The sequence below is a fragment of the Lissotriton helveticus genome, chromosome 1_1, assembly GCF_964261635.1.
Source record: "Lissotriton helveticus chromosome 1_1, aLisHel1.1, whole genome shotgun sequence".
NCBI lineage: Eukaryota > Metazoa > Chordata > Amphibia > Caudata > Salamandridae > Lissotriton > Lissotriton helveticus.
In genome coordinates this window covers 1,735,627,848-1,735,649,836 of record NC_136057.1, presented here as the reverse complement: position 1 = coordinate 1,735,649,836, position 21,989 = coordinate 1,735,627,848, and the positions used below count along the sequence as shown (strand labels likewise).

The following is a 21,989-nucleotide window of genomic DNA, read 5'->3' as shown; positions in this document are numbered from 1 at the left end:
CCGAAATGGCCGCTCTTGTAGCAGCATCAATATACTAGCAGCTACCGATTTGACTTAGTCTAACTAGTCCTACCTAACTTTTAACTATTCCCTAACCATAGGTCTGCTACCAGAAAATACTGATAGAGCGCGCGGGTTACCCGACCAATAATTTCGCCACTTCCGGCTTCGGGCCCATATATTTCAAATCACCATATACATTGATCGGATGACCTCACGGTCTGCTATCAGATATTTGTGAGTTCCTTTTCGTTAAATTTTCAGTGTACCCGACTTACCATCCACCGACACGGGTACCTATGACCACAATGGATCAGGGAGCTAGCTGTAAAAGGAAAGGCAGCAAAATACAAACCCAACAAATAACATTCAAAATCTTTGTAAAATGACCACGGACAACTGGAAGTTTTAAAGTCTTTATCTAATTTAGTAAAATTCAGAAATCATCAAATTCACAGTAATTAAGCAATCGATAATCAGAATAACAGAAAGTACATAGCTGAATAGCAAATAAGTCAGTGCAACCATTTATAAACTAATGGAACCAGGACACACTTAAAGTGAGGGATCAAGAACTAGAACGTTTAAGATGAACCACTAAAGATGGGATAGGCTTCGATTAGGACTAGTATTCTAGAACTATCTCAGAGAAAAATGAGACAGGAGTTCGGGACATTTATATAACTATAGGAGAATCTATGAAGAGAGACACACTATGCTTTAAGGCAAAAGTTCTTTAGACAGTTTAAGTAAAGAGGTTCTAGACCATATCAGGAAATGACAAACTGCAATGCAAAATATAATTTCTAACAGGTAGGGTAACATAGGAACACGTTATGAAATAAATGCAAGTGACTTTATGATTCAATGGTTGCGGAAAAGCATGGAAATTAACATATGCAAAGGTATGTCTTTATTAAAGCAAAGACAGAAAAATAGAAAGGTGCAGTTTCAGGAGATTCAGAGTGATATTTACCTAGACTGGTGTGGAAACCAAACCCTGGCCACGGGTCAGTTAAGGACAGGAAACCGTCAAGGAAGGATACCCCTCAATGGACAGCAGGTGCAGAATGGACACCCAGGACAGGACAGGAAGACCAGATTAGGATCAGGACAGGATCCTCAGGACAGGAACCCTCAGGACAGGACCAGCACCCGCAGTTCGGAAGCAACGCCTGCGCTCCACCCTCTCTGCAGCTATCGATCAAGACCCCGATTGGGTCAGCGAACTCCCAGCAAAGTGCTCTGCCAGCACTTTAAGGTTTAGTAAAACAATGGTCTATGGTCAATTTCGGACAGAGTGCTCCGCAGTACTCTGTATCTTCAGACACCTATTGAGTGCGTTGGGTCAGTGACAGGTCAGCTAAACCAGACAAGTCGGACAATTTCCCTAGGTGAACCCAGGGTAGTTATACTGTTTTGGGACGGTGTACCACCCCCCAATGTTGCAAAGTGTCAGAATCCCTCAATTTGGATTGGTCCTAAGGTAGGGTCTGGGTAACACACCAATCAGAATAGACTATTTGGAGGCCTAATTTACATCTCTGGGCACCGCCTAGCAAGATTAGGGTTCCCATGAGAAAGCCGCGCAGAATACAATGAAGAGACTACATTTCGTTACAATAGAACATAATCATGATGCTTCGGCTGGGCGAAGGTGCTCTTTCCCAGGGTGGCTCTGGCATCAACCTTCTTTGGCCTCAGTTCAATGCCATAGCAGCTTCTGGCGAGTCTGCGCAGAAATACCCTCCAAGATGGACTCCCCAGCCCAGCACCCCTCCGAGTCGAGGATACATGAAAAGTAAGCGAAAACAAATTAAAACATAGAAGTGACGGTATGAAAAACACATCATTGGTTTTGTACTTTAAACTTATCATTATAAAAATATACTATGCAGTTTAAATGTTAGCAACATATACACTGTCACAAGAGCATCACCACGTTATTCACGAAAGCTGTGTATTACGCATGCGCACCCTTTCCCACCAAACTTATAACTATGTCAGGTCACGTGAGTGTGACTGACGCATGCGCAGAAGAAATTTTCCAAGCGGCGGTCATGTTTTAGAGACATGGATTAATTGTATTAGAAAACACATACGCAAGCTTCCTCTACTTCGTTCAAATATAAAAATAAAAGATTAGTAAGACGTACAAATTTATTAATTGATTACACACGGGCGAGGTTCATGACTCGAGCAAGTCGCGATGCGAAGCTTGCTCTATCACACTTTTTTAAGTTTATCGGGGAATGCATAATAGAACAATAACATTGTTAGGGTAATTTGCAAGATTTTTCGGAATCATAATATTTGACAAATGTTAAAATATACATCCATTGTTCGGCAAATGTTTATTGAAGATGTTGGGGTTCAGAATGAATCTTTAAATATACTGGTTGTAAGGTGCTCTTTTTCGGTTTCCAGTTATCATCACTAGTCATCATAATTTAATAGAAAAGAGGATATGAGAACTTGAACTTTTTATCACCATTATATATACCTGTGGATGAAAATGCTGAATCTAGCCCTTTCTTGTGCTAATATGTTTACATTTTTTTTTACAATAAAGATTTTCTTCGGGGGATATTCTCAAGAACGAATGATAACCATCGCAAATTTAGCTTATTGCAACTTTGCATATCATAGTCTATCGCGGGAAAGCAACGCAGTATTAGAGTAGTATTCTCAACCTGGCGGCACCATGTGATAGTCCCACGATAATGCGTCAAATGACTGCGTTAAAATCAATGCGATGCCACAAAAATGCAAAACACGAACAGGAATAAAGTTGAGATTAGGCCAACCGCACTACAAAAATCTGCTATAACCAGCGACAGGCCTGCAATTCTCAGGCGTAATGCGGGAAAATGCACTATAAAAGCTGAACAAGAAAAACACACCATAAACAAAATAAACTGCGTAGCAACATGGATGCACCCGTAATGAGTGCTCAGGTCAACTTGAACCCCACAAGCCTCACAGGCCACCTGTAAGGAACCTTGGTTTCGGGGAAGGCCAAGGAGAAGAGGAAGACGGGGGACAGTCCGCATGACAACAGGATCGTTGTCACAGAGGTGACAGAACACTAACAACAACTGTCCGTCACCTCCACCGTGTCATTGGATACACAGATGGAAAAATGGTTTTCCATCGTGAATGCAGTCGGAGTGTCGAGGAGGCCAAGATGCGCTGGCACGATGTGAAAAGCTAAACCAAGCAGAAACCTGCTGCCAACAGGAAGGTAGCAACAGCGAATGGAGGTTGGGAGTCCCGCCCCATAGGAGGAGCTGGAGCAAATGGTAGCCACAGTCATCAGTGTGGAGACGGTGCAAGGAGTCAGGAGTCCGGACACTGTTCGACATGACCTGACACAACATCAACCGGGTGAGTAACGAACAGGTACTGGGGGCACGGGGGGTGATAGACACAATTGCACATATGCATAACGAGGCGTAGCCCACCGCACACGCACAATAACGCAAAAGACAATGCCTGCTCTTTCGGCACAGTATGTGAAAAAATAGGGAGGATGACATCCTCGCCCCTCGGAGCGCCTAAAACAAAAGTTGGGGCCAATCTGCCTCAGCTAACAAGATATCATAAGAGGAAGTCCGATTTTTCCCCAAAATTCCTTTAATAACACGTTGGATGCCACCTTCAATTAGGAATACTATGTCATATAATCTGTTAGGGGGACCCACTCGGGTGTCAGCAGTCTCAACTGTGATGAATGTGTCAGTTGCTGTCACCTTCAGAAATGGACGCAGTGCTTGCCTCACTATGGTAACCACCGCTGCGCTCTCTAGCCACGTTACTGCCCATGTTAGGTTCTGAAGTTGTGTTCTCACCGTCCGTGGCATATCGTGCTGTAAAAGCAGCAACTTTCTTTTTCTGAAACTGAGGGAGCAGATGAGTAAAATCGCTCTTTCCTTTACCGTTAGTCTGACGAGGCTGTTCACGTTCTTGCGGGGCTCCTCGACCTCTGCTGCAAACCTGGCGATCTCCTCCACTGGCTTGTGAGCCTGATGTTTCCTGTGAAGAACAAGGAGAACACAGATCAGGGACATGAAACCTGTCAGGAGACCTAATTCTAGCACGGTTGCGCAAATCATAAGTGTGCTCAGAATACTCGGGTATTGGTGACGCAGCACGCAACCCTTGTTTCTGTTGTTGCTTACCCTGTTTTTTATTTTTCTAATTCTTTTTAGGAAAAATAGGACGGTCGTCCTTATTAGACTGCGCCATCTGAGTTTGCTGTTGTGCCTGTATTTTAGCAAAAGGCTTAAAACTCAATGGTCCTGTAAGCATCCGCAATAATTTTCGGTAAGTCACCGGGTTTCTCATCCTCTGGGACAAGGCGCAAAGCATTAGACACCTGAAAGTTAACCGCATCTCCCTTCACATTTGCTAGTATGAGATCAGCAACCAGGTCAAACACTCCGACAAGCCTCATTCCCAATTCAACCGCCGTCTCCGGGCCATGCTCATCTTGAACACGCTTAATCATGGAGGGCAGTACAGTCATAGAAGGTGTGCCGAAACATTTCGCATACACCGCTGCGAATACTTTACCCCAATTCTCACAATCGGCTACATCTAGTATTACGTTTTTCTGCAAACTAATTGTTAGGATCCTGTGTTTTTCCACAGGAGTGGTATTAGGTAATACTGCTTCCAGCTGGTCAAATTTCTCAGCAAGCCAGTAAGGTAAATCATCCTTATTCTGGGGATGCTTGCCCATAACTGAATTAACCATGACGGGACTAATTGAGATCCGGACCGGGCCAGCTGGTGGTGCCGCAACCCCATGTGCTCCCACCTTGAGATTGCGGGAAACCTATTGGACTAGAGCCCTATGTACCCCAATTAAAGAGGTATGTAAGACACACAATTCATTTACAGAGACTGCTACATAATGGACCGGAGTCACTGTGTGGGGGAGGGCTCCATTAAACCAAATACAGTGTTGCCATGCCGAAATCGGAACTTCGAGTGTCGTGTATGGCCGATATACTATATGTACTTCAGTGGGAGTGTATGTATGGAACAATTTATCATTTCCATTCACAGCCGGAAAGGTTACCCAAGAGTAGAATACCTCAAAGTGGTAATCCGGGTTAGCACCAACTACAAAAATAAGCACAATCCCTCGTCAGGCACTCCATATGCAGCCAAATGACGACGGAGTGGTGCGCGACTATGCGCAGCAATATCGATATCAGCCATAAGAACAAAGAAAAGTAAAACAACTTTTTTGCGAGGCAGCACATAAGGGTCAGTAATTCAATAACAAGAACCTTTTTATAATATCAAGCTTGACACAACCTATAAAATATCAATATAGGTAGGTATGCCGTCACAGCTGTTTATCCGGAAAACAGGAGTGAGGGTATTGTGGACAAGTACAACTACTACTGAAGTGTCTCGAAAATAAGTACCAGACCAAACGTTAGGTGCGCCATGTTGCAGGATTCTGCTCATGCACAGAACTATGCGCAGGACCTCGGTGTATTGTGGTGTACCAACAAAACAGCTCAGTGCCTAGAACCCCAGTCCGACTAGCATTAGTGTCTCATTCGTTCTCCGTACTACAGCGAATCTACCAATGATAAGACAACCTAGAACATGGGACTTACTAAACCCATCAAGAATAGTGGGAAACAAGAACACTCTTTCGCTCTAACACTCCTACTAGTCCACAATGGTATAGTTTAAAATGTTTATTTTAACTAACGTTCTCTAATGTACAGTACACTAGCCAACACCAGCAGCAAAATGCACACAATCAGCATTGTTACAATTCCATAAAACACAAAAGGGGAAATCATATTATAATGAAAGTGGAAACAGGACTATAGCGCCTTTACCACCCTTCCCGTGCTGGAAGCTAGTTTATTTATAATTATAGAAGACTTCTAGGCTTTGTCAGGGGGACCCCATACCTCCAAGATCAGATGCAATGGATCACATCCCAGGACAATCACAGGTCATCTCAGTTGGAAAGGTTTTCTCCAAGTGCCCTTTCATTCATATAATGCCATATTGAAAAGCACCCGAGTTTCTTTTGGACAGCTGTGCCTCCTGTTATGTTTATGTGCGTGGGACTGACTAACGTATATAAAAAATATTGCAACCGAAATTGGTCATCCGGAAAACTTCTCAAACCCAACTTCCATGGACATTGTTTCAAGGTCTGTTCTAAAAAAAACCCTACTGGAACATCTTGAGATGAAAAGATGGAATAAGGAAAGGGCCAAGATATCAGTTGTCAATCATGACGATGTTACATTGCATAGAAACATCCAGCTATATCTTATAGTCGACCAACCTATCTCCTTTCGTAGGCTTTTAACATGTTTCCGTTTAGAAACTTCTTATATACTAATAACCCTGCCTAGGTGTAACGATTGGTCTAGAGAAAAAATAATTTGTCCATGTGATGAGGTGTCATTCCAATCAAACATTCATTGTACCCTCTACTGCACCTTTTCCTCCCACCTGAGGCAACACATTTTGAGACCTCTTTTGTTATCCTGGGGAGTTAGGAAGTCAAAAGAAGCTTATAATAAATTAAGAACTTTGGATTATTACTATACCATTAATACCACTACTATGTATTTGAGAGCAATACTGAGATTGAGAAGGTCCATTATAATCGAAGAGGCGTCGCTTGTAATGATGATTTAATTTGTAACTATTATTTTAATTCAAAGCATCCCCTGTAATTCCTTGTCTGTTCGCAAGAACTTTTAAACTGAATTCCAATATGTAATTGTTATGAATTTTAAAAATTATGATTGTATTGTATACGCTTTTATGAATTGTTTTTACACTTCGAATAAAGCTTTTGGAACTTGAACTTGACTAACATGAATCAAAAGCATACATTGTTGTTCGACCTTGAACACACTGTGCAGACAGAGAGCACAGTGTACGTATAGATATGTGAAAATCAGACCGTTCTCATGTGAAGAAGGCACGCCCTGTATTTACGAGAAGAGAGCCATGCAGTGTCGTGTGCAAAAGCAGAAAAATGGTGTCTAAGCATATATTTCACTTATGCTAACTTAACAATGTCTGCAGCTGACCCCATATTCTCACTACAGTGTGGGCCATGTGAAGTATCACCACATAGGAACATGTGAAGAGCTGCGTGCATAGTCACTAAAACGAAACTGCATTGCACGCAGCTGTCCTGATGTGTGGGATGAGCGCATGCAGAGACCACCCTAACTCCTGTCATGTGCAAATTCATACTGGGGTTTGGGTTCAATGTAAGTGATGCACACCAGAGGATCATGAGCTTCATTGAAAGGAATTTGGCGAAAGGCGGTGCAGCAAGTCACCTTGCTCCGCTGCCCTAGGCCAAAGTTAAATGGCAGGAATGCACCGCATGTATGCAATATGATGCATTCCTGTCTTTTCTCCCTGCACTTGTGAATTTTTGGCAGGCTAGTGCCAGCACATGCACCCTTGCACCATAGTGGAAGTGTGCATATTTTGCATGCAGGATCGCATTTTGTCAGGAAGGGGCACCTTCCTGCGCAGAAACATTGCTAAGAGGTGTTTTCTTCTTTGTATGTGTGCTGCAGAATGCAACACAAATAGAAAGAGGAAGGAACAAGGAGAAATAAAGAAAGTGCTACTTGTTAGGCCTCACCTCAGGAGGCATAAGGATTTTGCACTTCCCCAGGTTTTTTACAATAATGTGTTAATCTGGGGCAGCGTCAAAATCCAAGGGTGCTGTTGGAAACACCCACTGCCAACTCCCATGGAAGATATCCCAACCACAGAGTAAGGCAAGGCACCGATTGGCACTGCTTTGCCCTAATCAACATTTATGAAGACACTCAAAGCCATGCAGGGTAACTTTGCTTAGTTTAGGAAATATGATTTAGAGCCCTGCACCACTGATGTACCTCTTCACATGGTACAAAGATGATGCAAGGCTCTCAATAATAAGCCCCATGTGTGTGTGTGTATTTTTTTTTTAAAGAATAGATGGTGTGTGAGCCCGGTGTGCCCCTGGAGTACATTGAACTGGTACAGTGTTTGAATGGAGAGACATTGCACGGCAAGGAGATGAGAAGTGACACGAGTGCTGCAAGATTGCCTGAGCAAAACACATGCACTACTGTGTGTGATAGTGTCACACTTGTGTCGCAGCTGTAAATGAATTAAAAAGATGAGGTCATTGGTGTTCTACATCCTAAATGTGATGTGGACCTGGGTGAAGATATTGCACGTGTCAGGAGGGTGCTGAAAAAAAAAATATCTTACCTTGCTACATATGTCAAAGCAGTAGCGTGTGAAAATGGGAATTGTGAAGTGACAGGATGACCTAGGTTGCCACAACTAGGGGCTGGATTTGTGGATTGTTGGAGGGTGAGGTGTATGGGCCTAGTTGTGTGGCAACCCTGGGTAGGTACATGTCATAGAATATCATGACTACTAGCATGTGGGGTACAGCTTGACCCATAACCCTCAAATATCGGCAGCCATGTCAGTCAATTAGATATGTTGACTCACAATGTTGGTATTGAATTCACATGAGAGTCAATGTATGATATGGGTGCCATCAGTGTGTGACAGTAAAGGAAGTCCCAGGGACACACTGAGGATTGCCAGGGTAGTTTTGTACATGTACAAGTGAGCAGGGCTCAGTCAAATGATGTTTAATATTCTGCGGATAACCACATTTTGTATTGATGAAATAGGTGGGCGTCAGTGCTAGCAACCTGCCTAGTCTGACTGGGCCTAACACTTCAGAGTTCGTACACTGCATACTGTTCTGAACTATGGAGCAGAGTGTGTTAGTAATTACATCACATGAGTAAACAAACATTGGAAACCATGGTAAGTGCATGCCCTAACACATCCCTGCAGTATGGCAAGGTTGCTAACTGTGTAGAGAGTTGTGTGCACCCTCTTGAAATATGAGACTTTGGCCACATGTATGCACAAAGAACATGCAAGACAGCAGAACAATGCAGAACAGTGGTGTAGTGTGTGAAAGGCAGACTGCAGGATCAAATCAAAGACATGACCAAACCCACATCTCTTTCCCTGGAGCTGTGGGCTGAGTAGTGCCTAGAGGAAATGCAGGTACCCGGGTGCCGTTGATGGAGCGGTAATTTCTTCTGGTAGTTTTTCCATGCAAAACCCTCATGCTACCTCTAATTTACCGCTCAAAAGGTGTTGGGCCCTTCACACCATGTATTACCTTCAGGAGATTTTAAATAATCATGAACAGTAAAAACTGCAATTATTATTCAAGCCAATAAAGAGAGTTGTTGAGTGTTTTAAAGGGTTTTTATTTTCTAGTCAAAAGTCAATTTTTCTCTGACTCTTTATTCATTAGTAAAATATCAATCAGGTTACATAATTTGGAAAACAGGAAAAATAGCATTAATAAAGAACACATTACAGTCTGCATATAAGCATAACATGTAGGGAAGAAAATGTGGCGCAAAATATCAGTCAAAATTCTTAAAGAGTTTCTAAGAAAATTAGTCTTGCAAAGCTAATCAATAGTTAAATAGTTTGCAAAAATCTCCCATTAAGAGAAATAAATGCATAAATTAAATAAATCTTTTCATACCTAATTATTTAGTCAAAGCATAAACCCAAAGTTTAGCATCTAAATCTAAAGAGCCTTTCTATCTGTTGCTGCTCTGTGCATCTCTGTGTCTAAAGAGCAAAAAGGAGGGAGACAGCCCGCCCTTCACCAGACCTCAAAGGAATGTGGCCTGCAGTGCCAAGATATGACGTGGAAGCAAGAAACCTCCCCCTGACTCTCCTCGGATGCACCTCCCCTTCAGCAATCTCCCGGAACGTTTCACGTACCTAACCCATAGAAGCCAGCTGAGCTGAGAAAAGCCAGCCCCCATCCAGAGAGGACATTATTTTATACTCTAATTATTGTCAGACTACACAAAGATGTAGCATCTTTCAGGAAAACCTGTACGTGATTGGTCAGTCATGATGGCATGAGTTCTCAATACCCTGACTCATTCTCAAATCCTGACTTTACCAGTTTTAACAAAAGAAGCATACATGAATACCTACATTTATAAACATTTGCAACATTTACTAAGAAAAATGTTTCTTTCTAATTCTCTTCCTTCCCTTCTCAGCGCAGTCAGATGGACACTTTTAACTAACTGGTACATTGGCACAGTCACAAGAATCTACAGTTCAAGATGTCCTTCACTTCTTGTCATGAGGAAAACTGCCACAGTCTGCGCATGCTCCCTTCTCATTAAATTGCAAGCCATAGCCTTGATGGATTCACAGGCAGCCATGTTTTGTGTAGGCCCCAAAAATAAAACAAACACAACGATATTATTAATTTCATGTAAATCAACCCATTATGTTTCCCAACTCCATACTAATACCCCTTATAAATGTTTACCTAGCCAAGTTATTAGTATAAAGCTGCTTTTTCTAATTTGTGTACAACATGCAAAAATGTGCAATGTGCAAAATAGCATCTTCATGCTTTAGTGTAAATTTTAAAAGCACACACAATTAATATAGTGCACACAGCAACCTGCATTAGTGTTTTAGATAGCTTTTCATGCAAAAAGCATTTAGTCCCCTGTGCAATGTTTGGTGCATTATTAATTCACACACATTATAAAAAGAGGTGTTATTAACTGAAAAGGTTTATCAAAATATGCAACAAGTCAAAGTCTTTTAAGACAGAAATAGTGAATTTTAGATTGCAAGGGATGGGCTGGGAAGAGAAAAACACATTCTATTAATCTAATCAAAAAGAAGAACTGGGAGTACTTCTTTTTGATTACATTGTAGGTTAGCATAGGGTTGGACGGTGCCCTAAATACTGGTAGTAGTACAACCTTATATACTTTATCTGAACTATCCCTGAGAGTGCACCCCAGGACACCCTACGTCGTCCCCCTTCTTTGAAATACATTCTATTAATCTTCAAAGCTAAAAAGGCCACTTTTCTCTACACTGTAAAAACACATGTTAATTCAGCACAAGCATTTCAGACTGAATAGGCCTCACTTTCATGTTTTTCATGTGCCATGTTTTTAACTTGCACCAAAATGTGCGAGGCAAATTAAACGCAGTCTGTCTGAAGCACAAAAAAAATAAAACAATGCATGACTGCAGATGAAATCTGCTCCATCGCCGTGGTGCAATGTGCACAGTAGTGGTGTCAATATGTGAAACCACATTCAGAATAGCCATCAAGAAAAACAAATACTAATCTAATCAGCAAGGCAGATTTGGATCTCACATCGGATGTATGACGTTACAACGCATACTTTTACCACGCCTACCATTACCACGCATTTTTTACAACGCAGGATCCATGACAACGCATACCATTACCACGCATGTATTTACAACGCTTATACCTTTACAACGCATACAATTACAACGTAAGTATTGGTAAGTATATAATATTTTTTAATATTTAATTTAATTAAAATTAATATAATGTAATTTAATTTAATTTATTTAATTTAATTAATTTAATTTAATTTAATTTAATGTAATTTAATTTAATTAATTTAATTTAATCAATTTAATTTAATGTAATTTAAATTTAAACCCAAAACTGACCTTGAACCCAAAAAATACCCCTTTTACCCAAAAACTCAAAACTGACCCTGAACCCTAAAAATACCCCTTTACCCAAAAACCCCAAACTGACCCTGAACCCAAAAAATACCCCTTTTACCCAAAAACCCCAAACTGACCCTGAACCCTAAAAATACCCTTTTACCCAAAAACCCAAAACTGACCCTGAACCCTAAAAATATCCCTTTACCCAAAAACCCAAAACTGACCCTGAACCCTAAAAATACCCATTTACCCAAAAACCCAAAACTGACCCTGAACCCTAAAAATACCCCTTTACCCAAAAACCAAAAACTGACCCTGAACCCTAAAAATAACCCTTTACCCAAAAACTGAAAACTGACCCTGAACCCTAAAAATACCCCTTTACCCAAAAACTGAAAACTGACCCTGAACCCTAAAAATACCCCTTTACCCAAAAACTGAAAACTGACCCTGAACCCTAAAAATACCCCTTTACCCAAAAACTGAAAACTGACCCTAAACCCTAAAAATACCCCTTTACCCAAAAATTGAAAACTGACCCTGAACCCTAAAAATACCCCTTTACCCAAAAACTGAAAACTGACCCTGAACCCTAAAAATACCCCTTTACCCAAAAACTGAAAACTGACCCTGAACCCTAAAAATACCCCTTTACCCAAAAACTGAAAACTGACCCTGAACCCTAAAAATACCCCTTTACCCAAAAACTGAAAACTGACCCTGAACCCTAAAAATACCCATTTACCCAAAAACTGAAAACTGACCCTGAACCCTAAAAATACCCCTTTACCCAAAAACTGAAAACTGACCCTAAACCCTAAAAATACCCCTTTACCCAAAAACTGAAAACTGACCCTAAACCCTAAAAATACCCCTTTACCCAAAAACTGAAAACTGACCCTGAACCCTAAAAATACCCCTTTACCCAAAAACCCAAAACTGACCCTGAACCCAAAAAATACCCCTTTACCCAAAAACCCAAAACTGACCCTGAACCCAAAAAATACCCCTTTACAAAAAAAACCAAATAATATTTTTAATAAAATAATATACTTACCAATACTTACGTTGTAATGGTATGCGTTGTAAAAGTACCTGCGTTGTAAATACATGCGTGGTAATGGTATGCGTTGTCATGGATCCTGCGTTGTAAAAAATGCGTGGTAATGGTAGGTCGTGGTAAAAGTTGCGTTGTAAAGGTTGTATACCCTCACATCAACATACCAGCACAGACAGGACAGGCCAGCAAGCTGTTCATCTATGTTTCAATGTCTGGTCTAAAAAGTCACCCTTGTCACACAGTGATAGTGTGACCAAAGCTGAGATCCTGCCATCTGCAAGGCAACTTGAGTGCAACTTGACAATATTTCCTAAGAGGGAGAGGTGTGGCGCCGCGGCCAGGGCGACTGATGCTGGAATCTGGGGATCAGGGTTCGATCCCCGGCTCCGGCGGCAGGTTAGCCCAGCACCATGTGACTCTGGGCAATAGCTCACTTAATCTTCCCTACGGCCCCCAGCGCCTAGAGACCCTTACGGGTGATTGTGTGCTTTACAAATGTGGATTATTAAGAGTCATACATGTCCTACACATCAATGTAGAAATCGAAGTTAATGAGAATAAAGTCTGTATGTCACCCAGATTACTCATGTCAACATTTAGCATAGATCACTATTAACATATTTCTATTTCATTGCAGAGGGAGAAACAACACAACCTGAACAGTTGCCTGTCCTGGATGAGCAGCCTGTTGGTGATGATATCCTGCTCCCAATGGACAATTACACCTTTCGGCAACTCTTCTATGCCATTGGAACACCTTCTCTGGAAGCGAGAGGGGATAACAGAGGGTCATGGTATCCAGAGGAACTGCCCACATCTGGACATACCCCATCTGCCAACCCAAGCCAGCCCTGGACTCCAAGGACCCCATTGTTATCTTCTTACAGCAGGCGGTAGGAGTTCAGCGGTAGCTGGTGGATGAGGTGCAAGTGGGTATGGAGACCATCACAGGCAGCCTAGAGGGAGTTTGTGAGTGCCTCAGTCCAGATAAGGACACCCCTGAGGCAATAAGAGGCATCTACCTTCAACTCGACAGATTGGAAGAGTCCCTGGCTGACATTGCTGGTGTCATGAGGTAAGAACAACAGATCTGCTGATGTAACAGCAGTGGTGTTAGCACCCAGTTGGGGGCTATATGCACCATCCTTGAATCTTTGCAGCAGAAGAAGGACTCCTATATTGTTACAATGGGTGCCTTCCACCGCAGAATTGTTGCTGTGCTGACAAGTCAGTAGTCCCTTTTCTGCACTCTACTGCCTTGAATGAATGAATGAATTTGGGATTTATATTGCGCAACTTTGCCCAGAGGCATCAAGGCGCCTTGCTGGTACAGGTAAATGCTGCAGGAGTCAGGGTAACCACATCTTCTGCCCCTGATGTATGTGTGCCTCAGATGCCTCTAGCACTACAACTACAATGGTCAGGTGAGGCACCACAAACATCATTGGACAAAGATGGGGACTTCAACCTTCTCCCATGGAGCTATTTCCGCTAACATTTGTCTGTACCACTTGGCCCATTTCTCATTGGACCTGTGTTTAGGATCATGCCACTGCCCTTCTCACCTGGTTCTGTCCCCTTTTTGAATGGCCTCCTGTTGATCAAATCCATTAGTGGACTGCTGATGTGGCCTACCTTCCCTAATGGGAATGTGGACCTCCTCCTCACTGAAACACTTTCTTCTCAGCATGGCACAGGACATGTCTCCCCCTTTAACTCTGTGTGGATATCCCCTGGCTCTCAAACAATGTTGGGGTTGTTGCTTGAAGGAATTTTACTTGCAAATTGCTCAGTTAAACACTTGAATATAAAAGCATTTACATGAACCCATGTGTTGTACTTATTTGCAGGTACGACTAACTAGACAATGGCGGATGTGTGAATACAAAACACACTTCTCAGCATTTGAAGGAAATTGCACTACGGTCCCTATCACATGGTCTGTTTGGACACTGCCAAGCGTCAAGTACCTCCAATGCCATGGCATCAAGTTGAAAGTCTTCTTGAACTACTGAACTTCCTGGCATTACAATGGGCATCAGTAACTAGAAGGACAGTTAATAATTCCAACCAATTATGCATTTGAATACATGCACAAATTGTGTCCTGTGAGGCATATGAGCAACTAATACATTCCCAGACATCCACAGATAACTCTCTCAGTAATCATGACAATATAATAATGCACACATGTCAGCCCATTAAAGATATCACATATTTACTATATTAATACATGCAATGAGAACAACAAGATACCAATGGCCAGCCTCTTTATTATTTGGTATCATACCTATGCCACTGAATGATATGGAAGCTCCATATGACCCCCTATATGTATGTAAGCATCACCTGCAACTATTAGCAATGTGGTTCCTGTGTTAAATGATGTATGGTGTAGTAAGGCACACTGACATACACATGCTCAATGTGTTACTCTGTCCCTGAGAGCCCTCACATGCAATGAGTGTGAGTGTAATCACACATGACATAACCTTTACTATATACACACATCAAATATTAGGAGCTAGGTCACAGAACCATGGAACAAGCTACACATGCCCAGGGGAAGAGGAATTGTGTGACCAATGTTCATCTAACCTAGAAAGTGGTTGCATAAAATCACAAGCAAGAAGTGCCACACTTAGCAAGTTGTCGATGACAAGTATGATTGGAGTTTCTGGCCAGGTGGGGGCCACTCCAATAGATACTAGTCACCAATAAAAACTGATGTCATAGTAAAATGGTGCAAGGGTGAGTGCGTAAGTGGCAGGCACCAGTGTGTGTCTTTGTAGTTAGGGGGAGTCCGCAGAGGGCGATGTTGCCGTATTCTATGCGAGGGATGACTAGGGATTGTACTGCAGTTTGGAAGTCTTTGGCTGGGAAGAAGGGTTTAAGTTTCCTCAAGGTATTGATTTGGAAGTTCGCTCCTTTGGTTGCCTTGCTGATATGCTGCTGCATGTTGAGATTGGCGTCAAGTGTTATGCCTAAAGATTTTGCTGAATCTACGATGGTAGGTTGGACATTGAGTGCAGTTAGGTGCTTAAGCCAAGTTTGGGTGGTAGAGATTTTTGCGAGAGGGGAGATCAGGAGGAACTCAGTCTTCAGAGCATTGAGTTTGAGGTGATTATCGGCAAGCCAGGATTGGGTGTCTCTGATCGTTGAGTTCAGGAGCATAATGTCCTTGGGGGATTGTAATTTGAGATATAGTTGGGTGTCGTTGGCGTACATGTGAAAGTGTACATTGGATGCTTGTAACAAGGTGGTGAGAGGTTCCATAACTAGGTTGAACAATGTTGGGGAAAGGGAGGATCCTTGGGGGATGCCTAACGATACAGGTACTGGAGAGGACATCAGGTTGTTGCTCTTGAATCTCTGGGACCGGTTGTGTAGAAAGGAAGTGAACCACTTGAGAACAGTCCCAGATAGGCCCATTCTTGTGTTTAATAGTTTGAGTAAGTTCTCATGTTTAACGGTGTGAATGCTGAAGAGAGATCAAGAAGGATGAGGAGGCAGGTATCGTTTCGATCTAAGATTTGGAGGGCATCGTCGATTATGTGAGTCATAGCAGTTTCGGTACTGTGTCCTGCTCGGAAGCCTGATTGATGAGGGTTGAGGAGATCAAACTGATCTATGTGTTTAGTCAGTTGTAGTTGTACGCATTTTTCCAACAGTTTGGCGAGAGTGGGAATATTGGTAATAGGACGGTAATTGTTTAGATCAGTGGGATCTGCTGTTGGTTTCTTTAGTAAAGGTGTAACTTGTCCAACTTTGAGGGAGTTAGGGATGGTTCCTTGTAGAAGTGAGCTGTTAATAATTACAAATATACAATACATGTAGCATAAAGGTACACACACAGTGCAACAGTAGGTGACTACCTGTGTTGGGCAGTAAATCCATTCACACAAAGAGTCCCACTTACAGCGGGGAAAGATTGTTGAAAATCCCTTGAGGTGCTGCATTGCAAATTTGACTGACTCTTGTACATAGGTATCTCAAAGTTGCACATATCTACAAACACAGCAGGGAATTCCTACATCATGTGCTCAAATTAACATAACCTAATATGACAACTCCTCCGCAGTAAAACACCAAGCATTCGTGAAAGCCGAAAACATTATTTCAAATCAAAGAAATGTAAAGTACCTATGAATAAAAACAACTACCCTACACTAACTACTGTTAAGTAAACTAAACTAAGTCTCAGCTAACTTAACCTATCCTATCCTACACTAACTTAACACTACCTTAGCATACCTAATCTCATCTTAACCTATGCTACACATATACAACAACAGACATGTTAAGCATCAACCCCCACCCCCTTTAACACACATAGTCACACATTGCAAACCTCAACTACACCTATAAATAAACTACATACACATCAAATCCTAATCAAAGATATTTTTGGGGGTATGTCTGTTCTTTCTTTCTTTATTTTATCTTAAAGCCTAAACATTTTCCCCTACCCACTAAATCCTCATAAAAATGTAAAAACTAAAACCTATTACAAAATATATAAAAATCTAAAAGCTACCTTAAATAAACATACCCTATCTAAAACCTACCTAAAATACTATGCAAAATACAAAACTGTCAAAAAAACAAACCAAATGTTCACATCAGCTGTGCAAGCTATCTATTCAATAGCCGTCTTGAGGTTTGTCAACCGGGTTTCCTGCTGGTGATGCTTCTCACGGACAGTGCCCACTTTTCTGTTGACTTTTTTTAGTTTCTGGATAACGATGTATTGGAACCCTTAGTCCCGAGAAGGTGGGCTCCTGGCCTATGTGGGCTGACATGGGGCTGCTGGGGAAGTGGGCGGAGCTACATGTAGGGGTGGCTGTGTATCAGTGACGTAACAAAACTTGAGGGGGCCCCCTGCAAAGTACATGGAGGGGGCCCCCTTGCTCTGGACCCAGTCAGGAGCTCTCAGGCCGCGGCCAGACTGGGAACCCAAAGCAGCCCTGGCATAGTTTGTCAGAGCAGTCCCTCTATGCTCTATAGTACGTAGTAAGCCAGCTTGACTCTTGCAAGTGAGCTTGGGGGTTAGGGGTTGGTTCTCCCCTAATAATGTTTTTTTTAGATGGCAAAAGTGGTGCAAAAGTTGAGCATTATACGACATATTCTTCATTGTATATTCAAATGTATTAACGTTTAAAACATAGTAAATGATGACCTTACAGTGCACCGGGATATCCAGTCATATCAGGGAACATAGAAAATAGACCAGAGAAGCACCACTAAATCTGTATCTCTTTCTTTTGCACGTTTTCCATCAAAGGTCATTGCTTTGTCTGTAATGTTTGGCACCTGAGGGCAGAATGTGGGTGGTAGACAGAAGCCACATGGAAGTCTGGCTCATTTTGGTCTCGAGGTTCCGACTAAGAAGACCCAGAGCAATCAACTTCACGGAGGGTCCGATCTAGCTGCTGTGCCGGAGCTGGTCAAGCCCCTTCATCCAACTGAAAGCAGGATATCAGGAGAAAGGAAACAGGCCAGGCTGAGCCGACCTCACATCAAGCCTCATATTGAAAGCAGCCTGTGCAACTGGGGGTCGCCAGACACTGTAAACATCCCAATAGAAGCAACGCTTTCCCACCACCTCTCTCTGAGAAGAGAAATACAGAACCACGAAAGAGGAAGAATACAAAGAGGTTCTGGGTCTACTCCCTGCTCAGATGAAAATATGCCTCAGAGGAGCTGGCACTACCCACGAAGTTTGTGGCGTTGCAACTCTAAAACTGCTGGATGGTGCCCTTCACCTACGCAAGGGAGCTGGCTGTATAAACCTTCTTGTGCCCACCCCCTTCCCTCTTGTGTGGAAAAGTAAATTTTGCCATGTTCTGTGTCCCTACGTGTTCCCCATCTTATGTTATGTGTGCATGATTAATATGCATATGTATTCCCCAAGTTCGATTAAAGATGCAATTACAGTTGTGTCCATCTCTAGTATGCCAGTTTCCAGTTCTCGTGAAAGCTACGAGTATTAGGCCTATGTAAAGTTACGTTGCCACGTTTCTCAGTGTGCACGGTATTTCATTGAAAAGTTCCCCGTTTCTAGGCCTCAAAAGGGCCCGGACACCAGATTCAGCTCCTGTCTCCTGAACCCTCACTGAGGAGCGATACAGCCCCCACCTGTATTCCTCGACCCTTCACTTACTTCCTGCCTCACAGTGCCCGGCTCGGCCTGGCTCTGCCCACGAGTCTGCCAAGAGTATGTTATGATTCTAGTTATCAGTCCAGCCCTCCTTCTCTGCATTCCTAAGCTACTGAATCGCATCAATAGTTTCCGTCATCGTCTAGCCTTTACGTCTCCATGTAAGAGAAATACTGTATTAATGGTCATTTAATATTCTTCAACACGCACTACATGTAGAATAATGCATGCACCAGTCTTAGAGTCTGTTAGCCTTTCCCCTCCTGACTTTTAGTTTATATCAACATGTTCTCTAAACATTAGATACTAGATAGGGTTTAGGTACATGTCGCCCTGACTCTCCAGACTTCAGTCTCCTCTTCTAGCACAGAGTTCATAGCCCCCAGCTTCTCCTAGTAAACGTCATTGCCAGCTTGCGCGCACCACTAGGTTAGAGGTCCCGGCTCCTTAGGTAGCCCCCTCCATGTTTCCGCCCCATTTATGACATGTTCTGTTACGTTTGCATCACATGTCTATGTATACGCCCTGTTACACCTACTTTTATGCCTTATCTTTCGCGACTGCTACAGACCACACCCACTGCTCCGCCTACTGTATTCACTGTAATGCAATTGTTTTAGTATATATATGTTGTACATTGTTATTAAAGTTATTCCCGATTCCCATCCCCTCTCGAGCCTGCCTGCTCATTCCAGATCCTGCCCCCGGCAGCTGCCATCCTGTCCCCATGCAGGTTGTCCTGTTCCTGTCCTTTATGCTGTATTAAAACCTGCAAACTCCAGCTACCTCGAATCTTGACTCTTATTTATTGAGCTATCTGTTATTATTATATCCATTCAAAAATAGAGGTATTATTTATTTATTTACCACATAATGGCGCCCGAATAGGGACTTGCCCTTTCCCCACGCGCCGGTGAAGCCACGTATGCCCCCTGACCCTCTGCAGCCGTGACGGAACTCTTCTGCGCACCGGCAGATATTTCTGCTTCAAGTATCCCTCAGGCCCACGGAGGAGACGGAGGTTGCGGTCCAGCATCCAGACGAGGCGGTGGAGGAACGCGGCGAGTCCCGACCAGAGCCCAAGCCGAGAGTCCAAGGTCCGAGGTATCCGGAGGCCCACCCGTAACTGAAGTCCGAAGTTCGTCCGTCCGGCGTCGAAGCAGTCCAGTCCAGTCCGAGGCCTTCCGTTCTTGCTGCCCGGTGAGTACCGTTGCTGGGGTAGTATCTAGACAGGGTCAATCAAATTGACTCTGGTCCGTGGGTTTTGGTGGTACACAGACCCAACACGAAGTGTCCACTCCGGTGGATGCGGGTCCTGACGTGTCTCTTTATGAGACCGGTAAGTTTCGTACTGTTTCAGCAGTGCATCTAATTTCTGTTCTAGTCCGATCTGTTCTCGAGAAAATTCATGTATTCTGTTTTCAGTATTCCAGGTAGTATTCTGTTCGAACTGTTATTTTAAAAGTCTTTCATGTATTTTTATGTCGTGGTATGAAAGTGGTGTAATTATCGTGTTCATTGTGTATTGTATTGTGTCTAGATTACAGTTCAGTCATGCCTTTGTTTTCCAAATTACGTCAGTTAAAAACCAGAAAAGGGCTGTTAGAAGCAGCAGTTCCTGTCCCGCCTAGGGACAGTCCAGGTCACTTTATGTATCAAAAGCATGGCATAAGTGCCATATTGTATCTAGATTTATGGGTAGAGTACACCAAAGAGTTAGAAGAAAAGTATAGATGGCCCGTATCAGGTACGTGGGATGCCGAGTGCATCATGCGAGTAGAAGAAGCATTATGGAAAAAGAAAGCCAGACAGTCACAGAAAGATGCCATCGAGTTATGGCGCAAAGAATCTCATAAAAGAACCGAAAAAGAAATCAGAAAGTCAGAATTAAGTAGAGAATCCATAGAAAGAGCCCAAGAAAGGGAACTAATCGAGATAGGTGAACGAGTTAAAACCGAACAGTCAGACAGACAGAGGAATGCCCTCATTAAGGGTATGTATCCTCTTCTTGCCGAGGGCTTGTCAAAAGCAACCCCGGAGGCATCCAGTAATTTCCCGCCACCATTAGTTCCGATCAAGCTACGTCACAAACCGACCGCAGCTGATATTTTTATTTCGTCCTATTTGGACGACACAGTCCCAGAATATGCAAATCCTGTTCCGCCAGCTCCTGTAAATATTGTAAATCCTGCTCCTCCAGTCACCGGAGTACCTGTTACGGTACCCCCGGTCCAGCCCACATTACAATTTCCCGCCGCGCCAGCACGAAGAGTATCAGTCGACGATTCTAGTTTAGGGGCCGCAGGAGGAGGTCCTCCTGGTACCCCGCCGCCACACCAACGTGTAACGTTAGTCGAGTTACATGAACGTGCTTTACAGCGTACGCCTAAATATAAGTCCGTTGCAGAAATCCGACGAGCCCTTACTGAATGCCGCTATGATCCAGTCGCAGGTGATGATAGTACGGTTATATATTCCATACGTGTAAGACGGGTGACCGAGTATTTGGACACCCTACCAGATATGAAAGAAGATCTAGACAGAATATATCGTTTCATCCGTACAGGGGATGATCCAGAAAGTATTGGCGAAGCCATGTCTCAAAGGAAAGCTGAGATCCAGCTCATGATATTAAAGTTTCTGATTAATTGTTTGATAAGGGAACAAGATTACCCGTCCAAAGATCCGGCCGAAATGAGAATCCTGACAAGGTGGAGTGATAATATAGCCGAGGGTAAGCACAGAACCATCAGTAGTATAGAGAGTATGTACAAGAAAATTCGTAAAGAAATAATAAGGTTACACGAACAACGTAAAACGGCACAAGTAAGTGAGAAAGAGAACGACTCCCCTGCAGAAGAGGTAGAGGACGAGAATCCCGCCAGAATAGCGTATGTAGGTAGATCTAGATTTCCAGACCGACATTCACGTCTGGAACACAAGAAAATCTTTCATCATCCAGCACCGGAACAAGGTTCTCTAGAACAAGTATTTCAAGCTACCGATCACATTCTGAAATCACGAATCGGTTATAGTGAACTTAGTACCATGCATGAACAAGAACTAGCCCGATCAGCAGTCCGATGGATTACTGATTCTACCACTTTTCCAGACGAAATAGTGGCACAAATGTTTCTGAAACTGCCCCCAGCCGAGCAACGACTG

General features: G+C 42.9%; 1 protein-coding gene across 2 annotated transcripts in view; it reads right to left on the bottom strand.

Annotated features, from left to right (window-relative positions):
* The window catches only part of LOC144774269 (uncharacterized), a 592,191-nt gene that overhangs the window by 208,973 nt on the left and 361,229 nt on the right, over positions 1-21,989 (bottom strand). Inside the window, exon 6 of one of the 2 annotated variants that reach the window (XM_078659179.1) lies at positions 3,939-4,035. In XM_078659179.1, coding sequence (XP_078515305.1) covers positions 3,939-4,035 — 97 coding nt within the window. Of the gene's footprint in view, positions 1-2,365; positions 4,036-21,989 lie in introns of those variants that run through there. The other variant, XM_078659178.1, reaches the window with a different exon arrangement.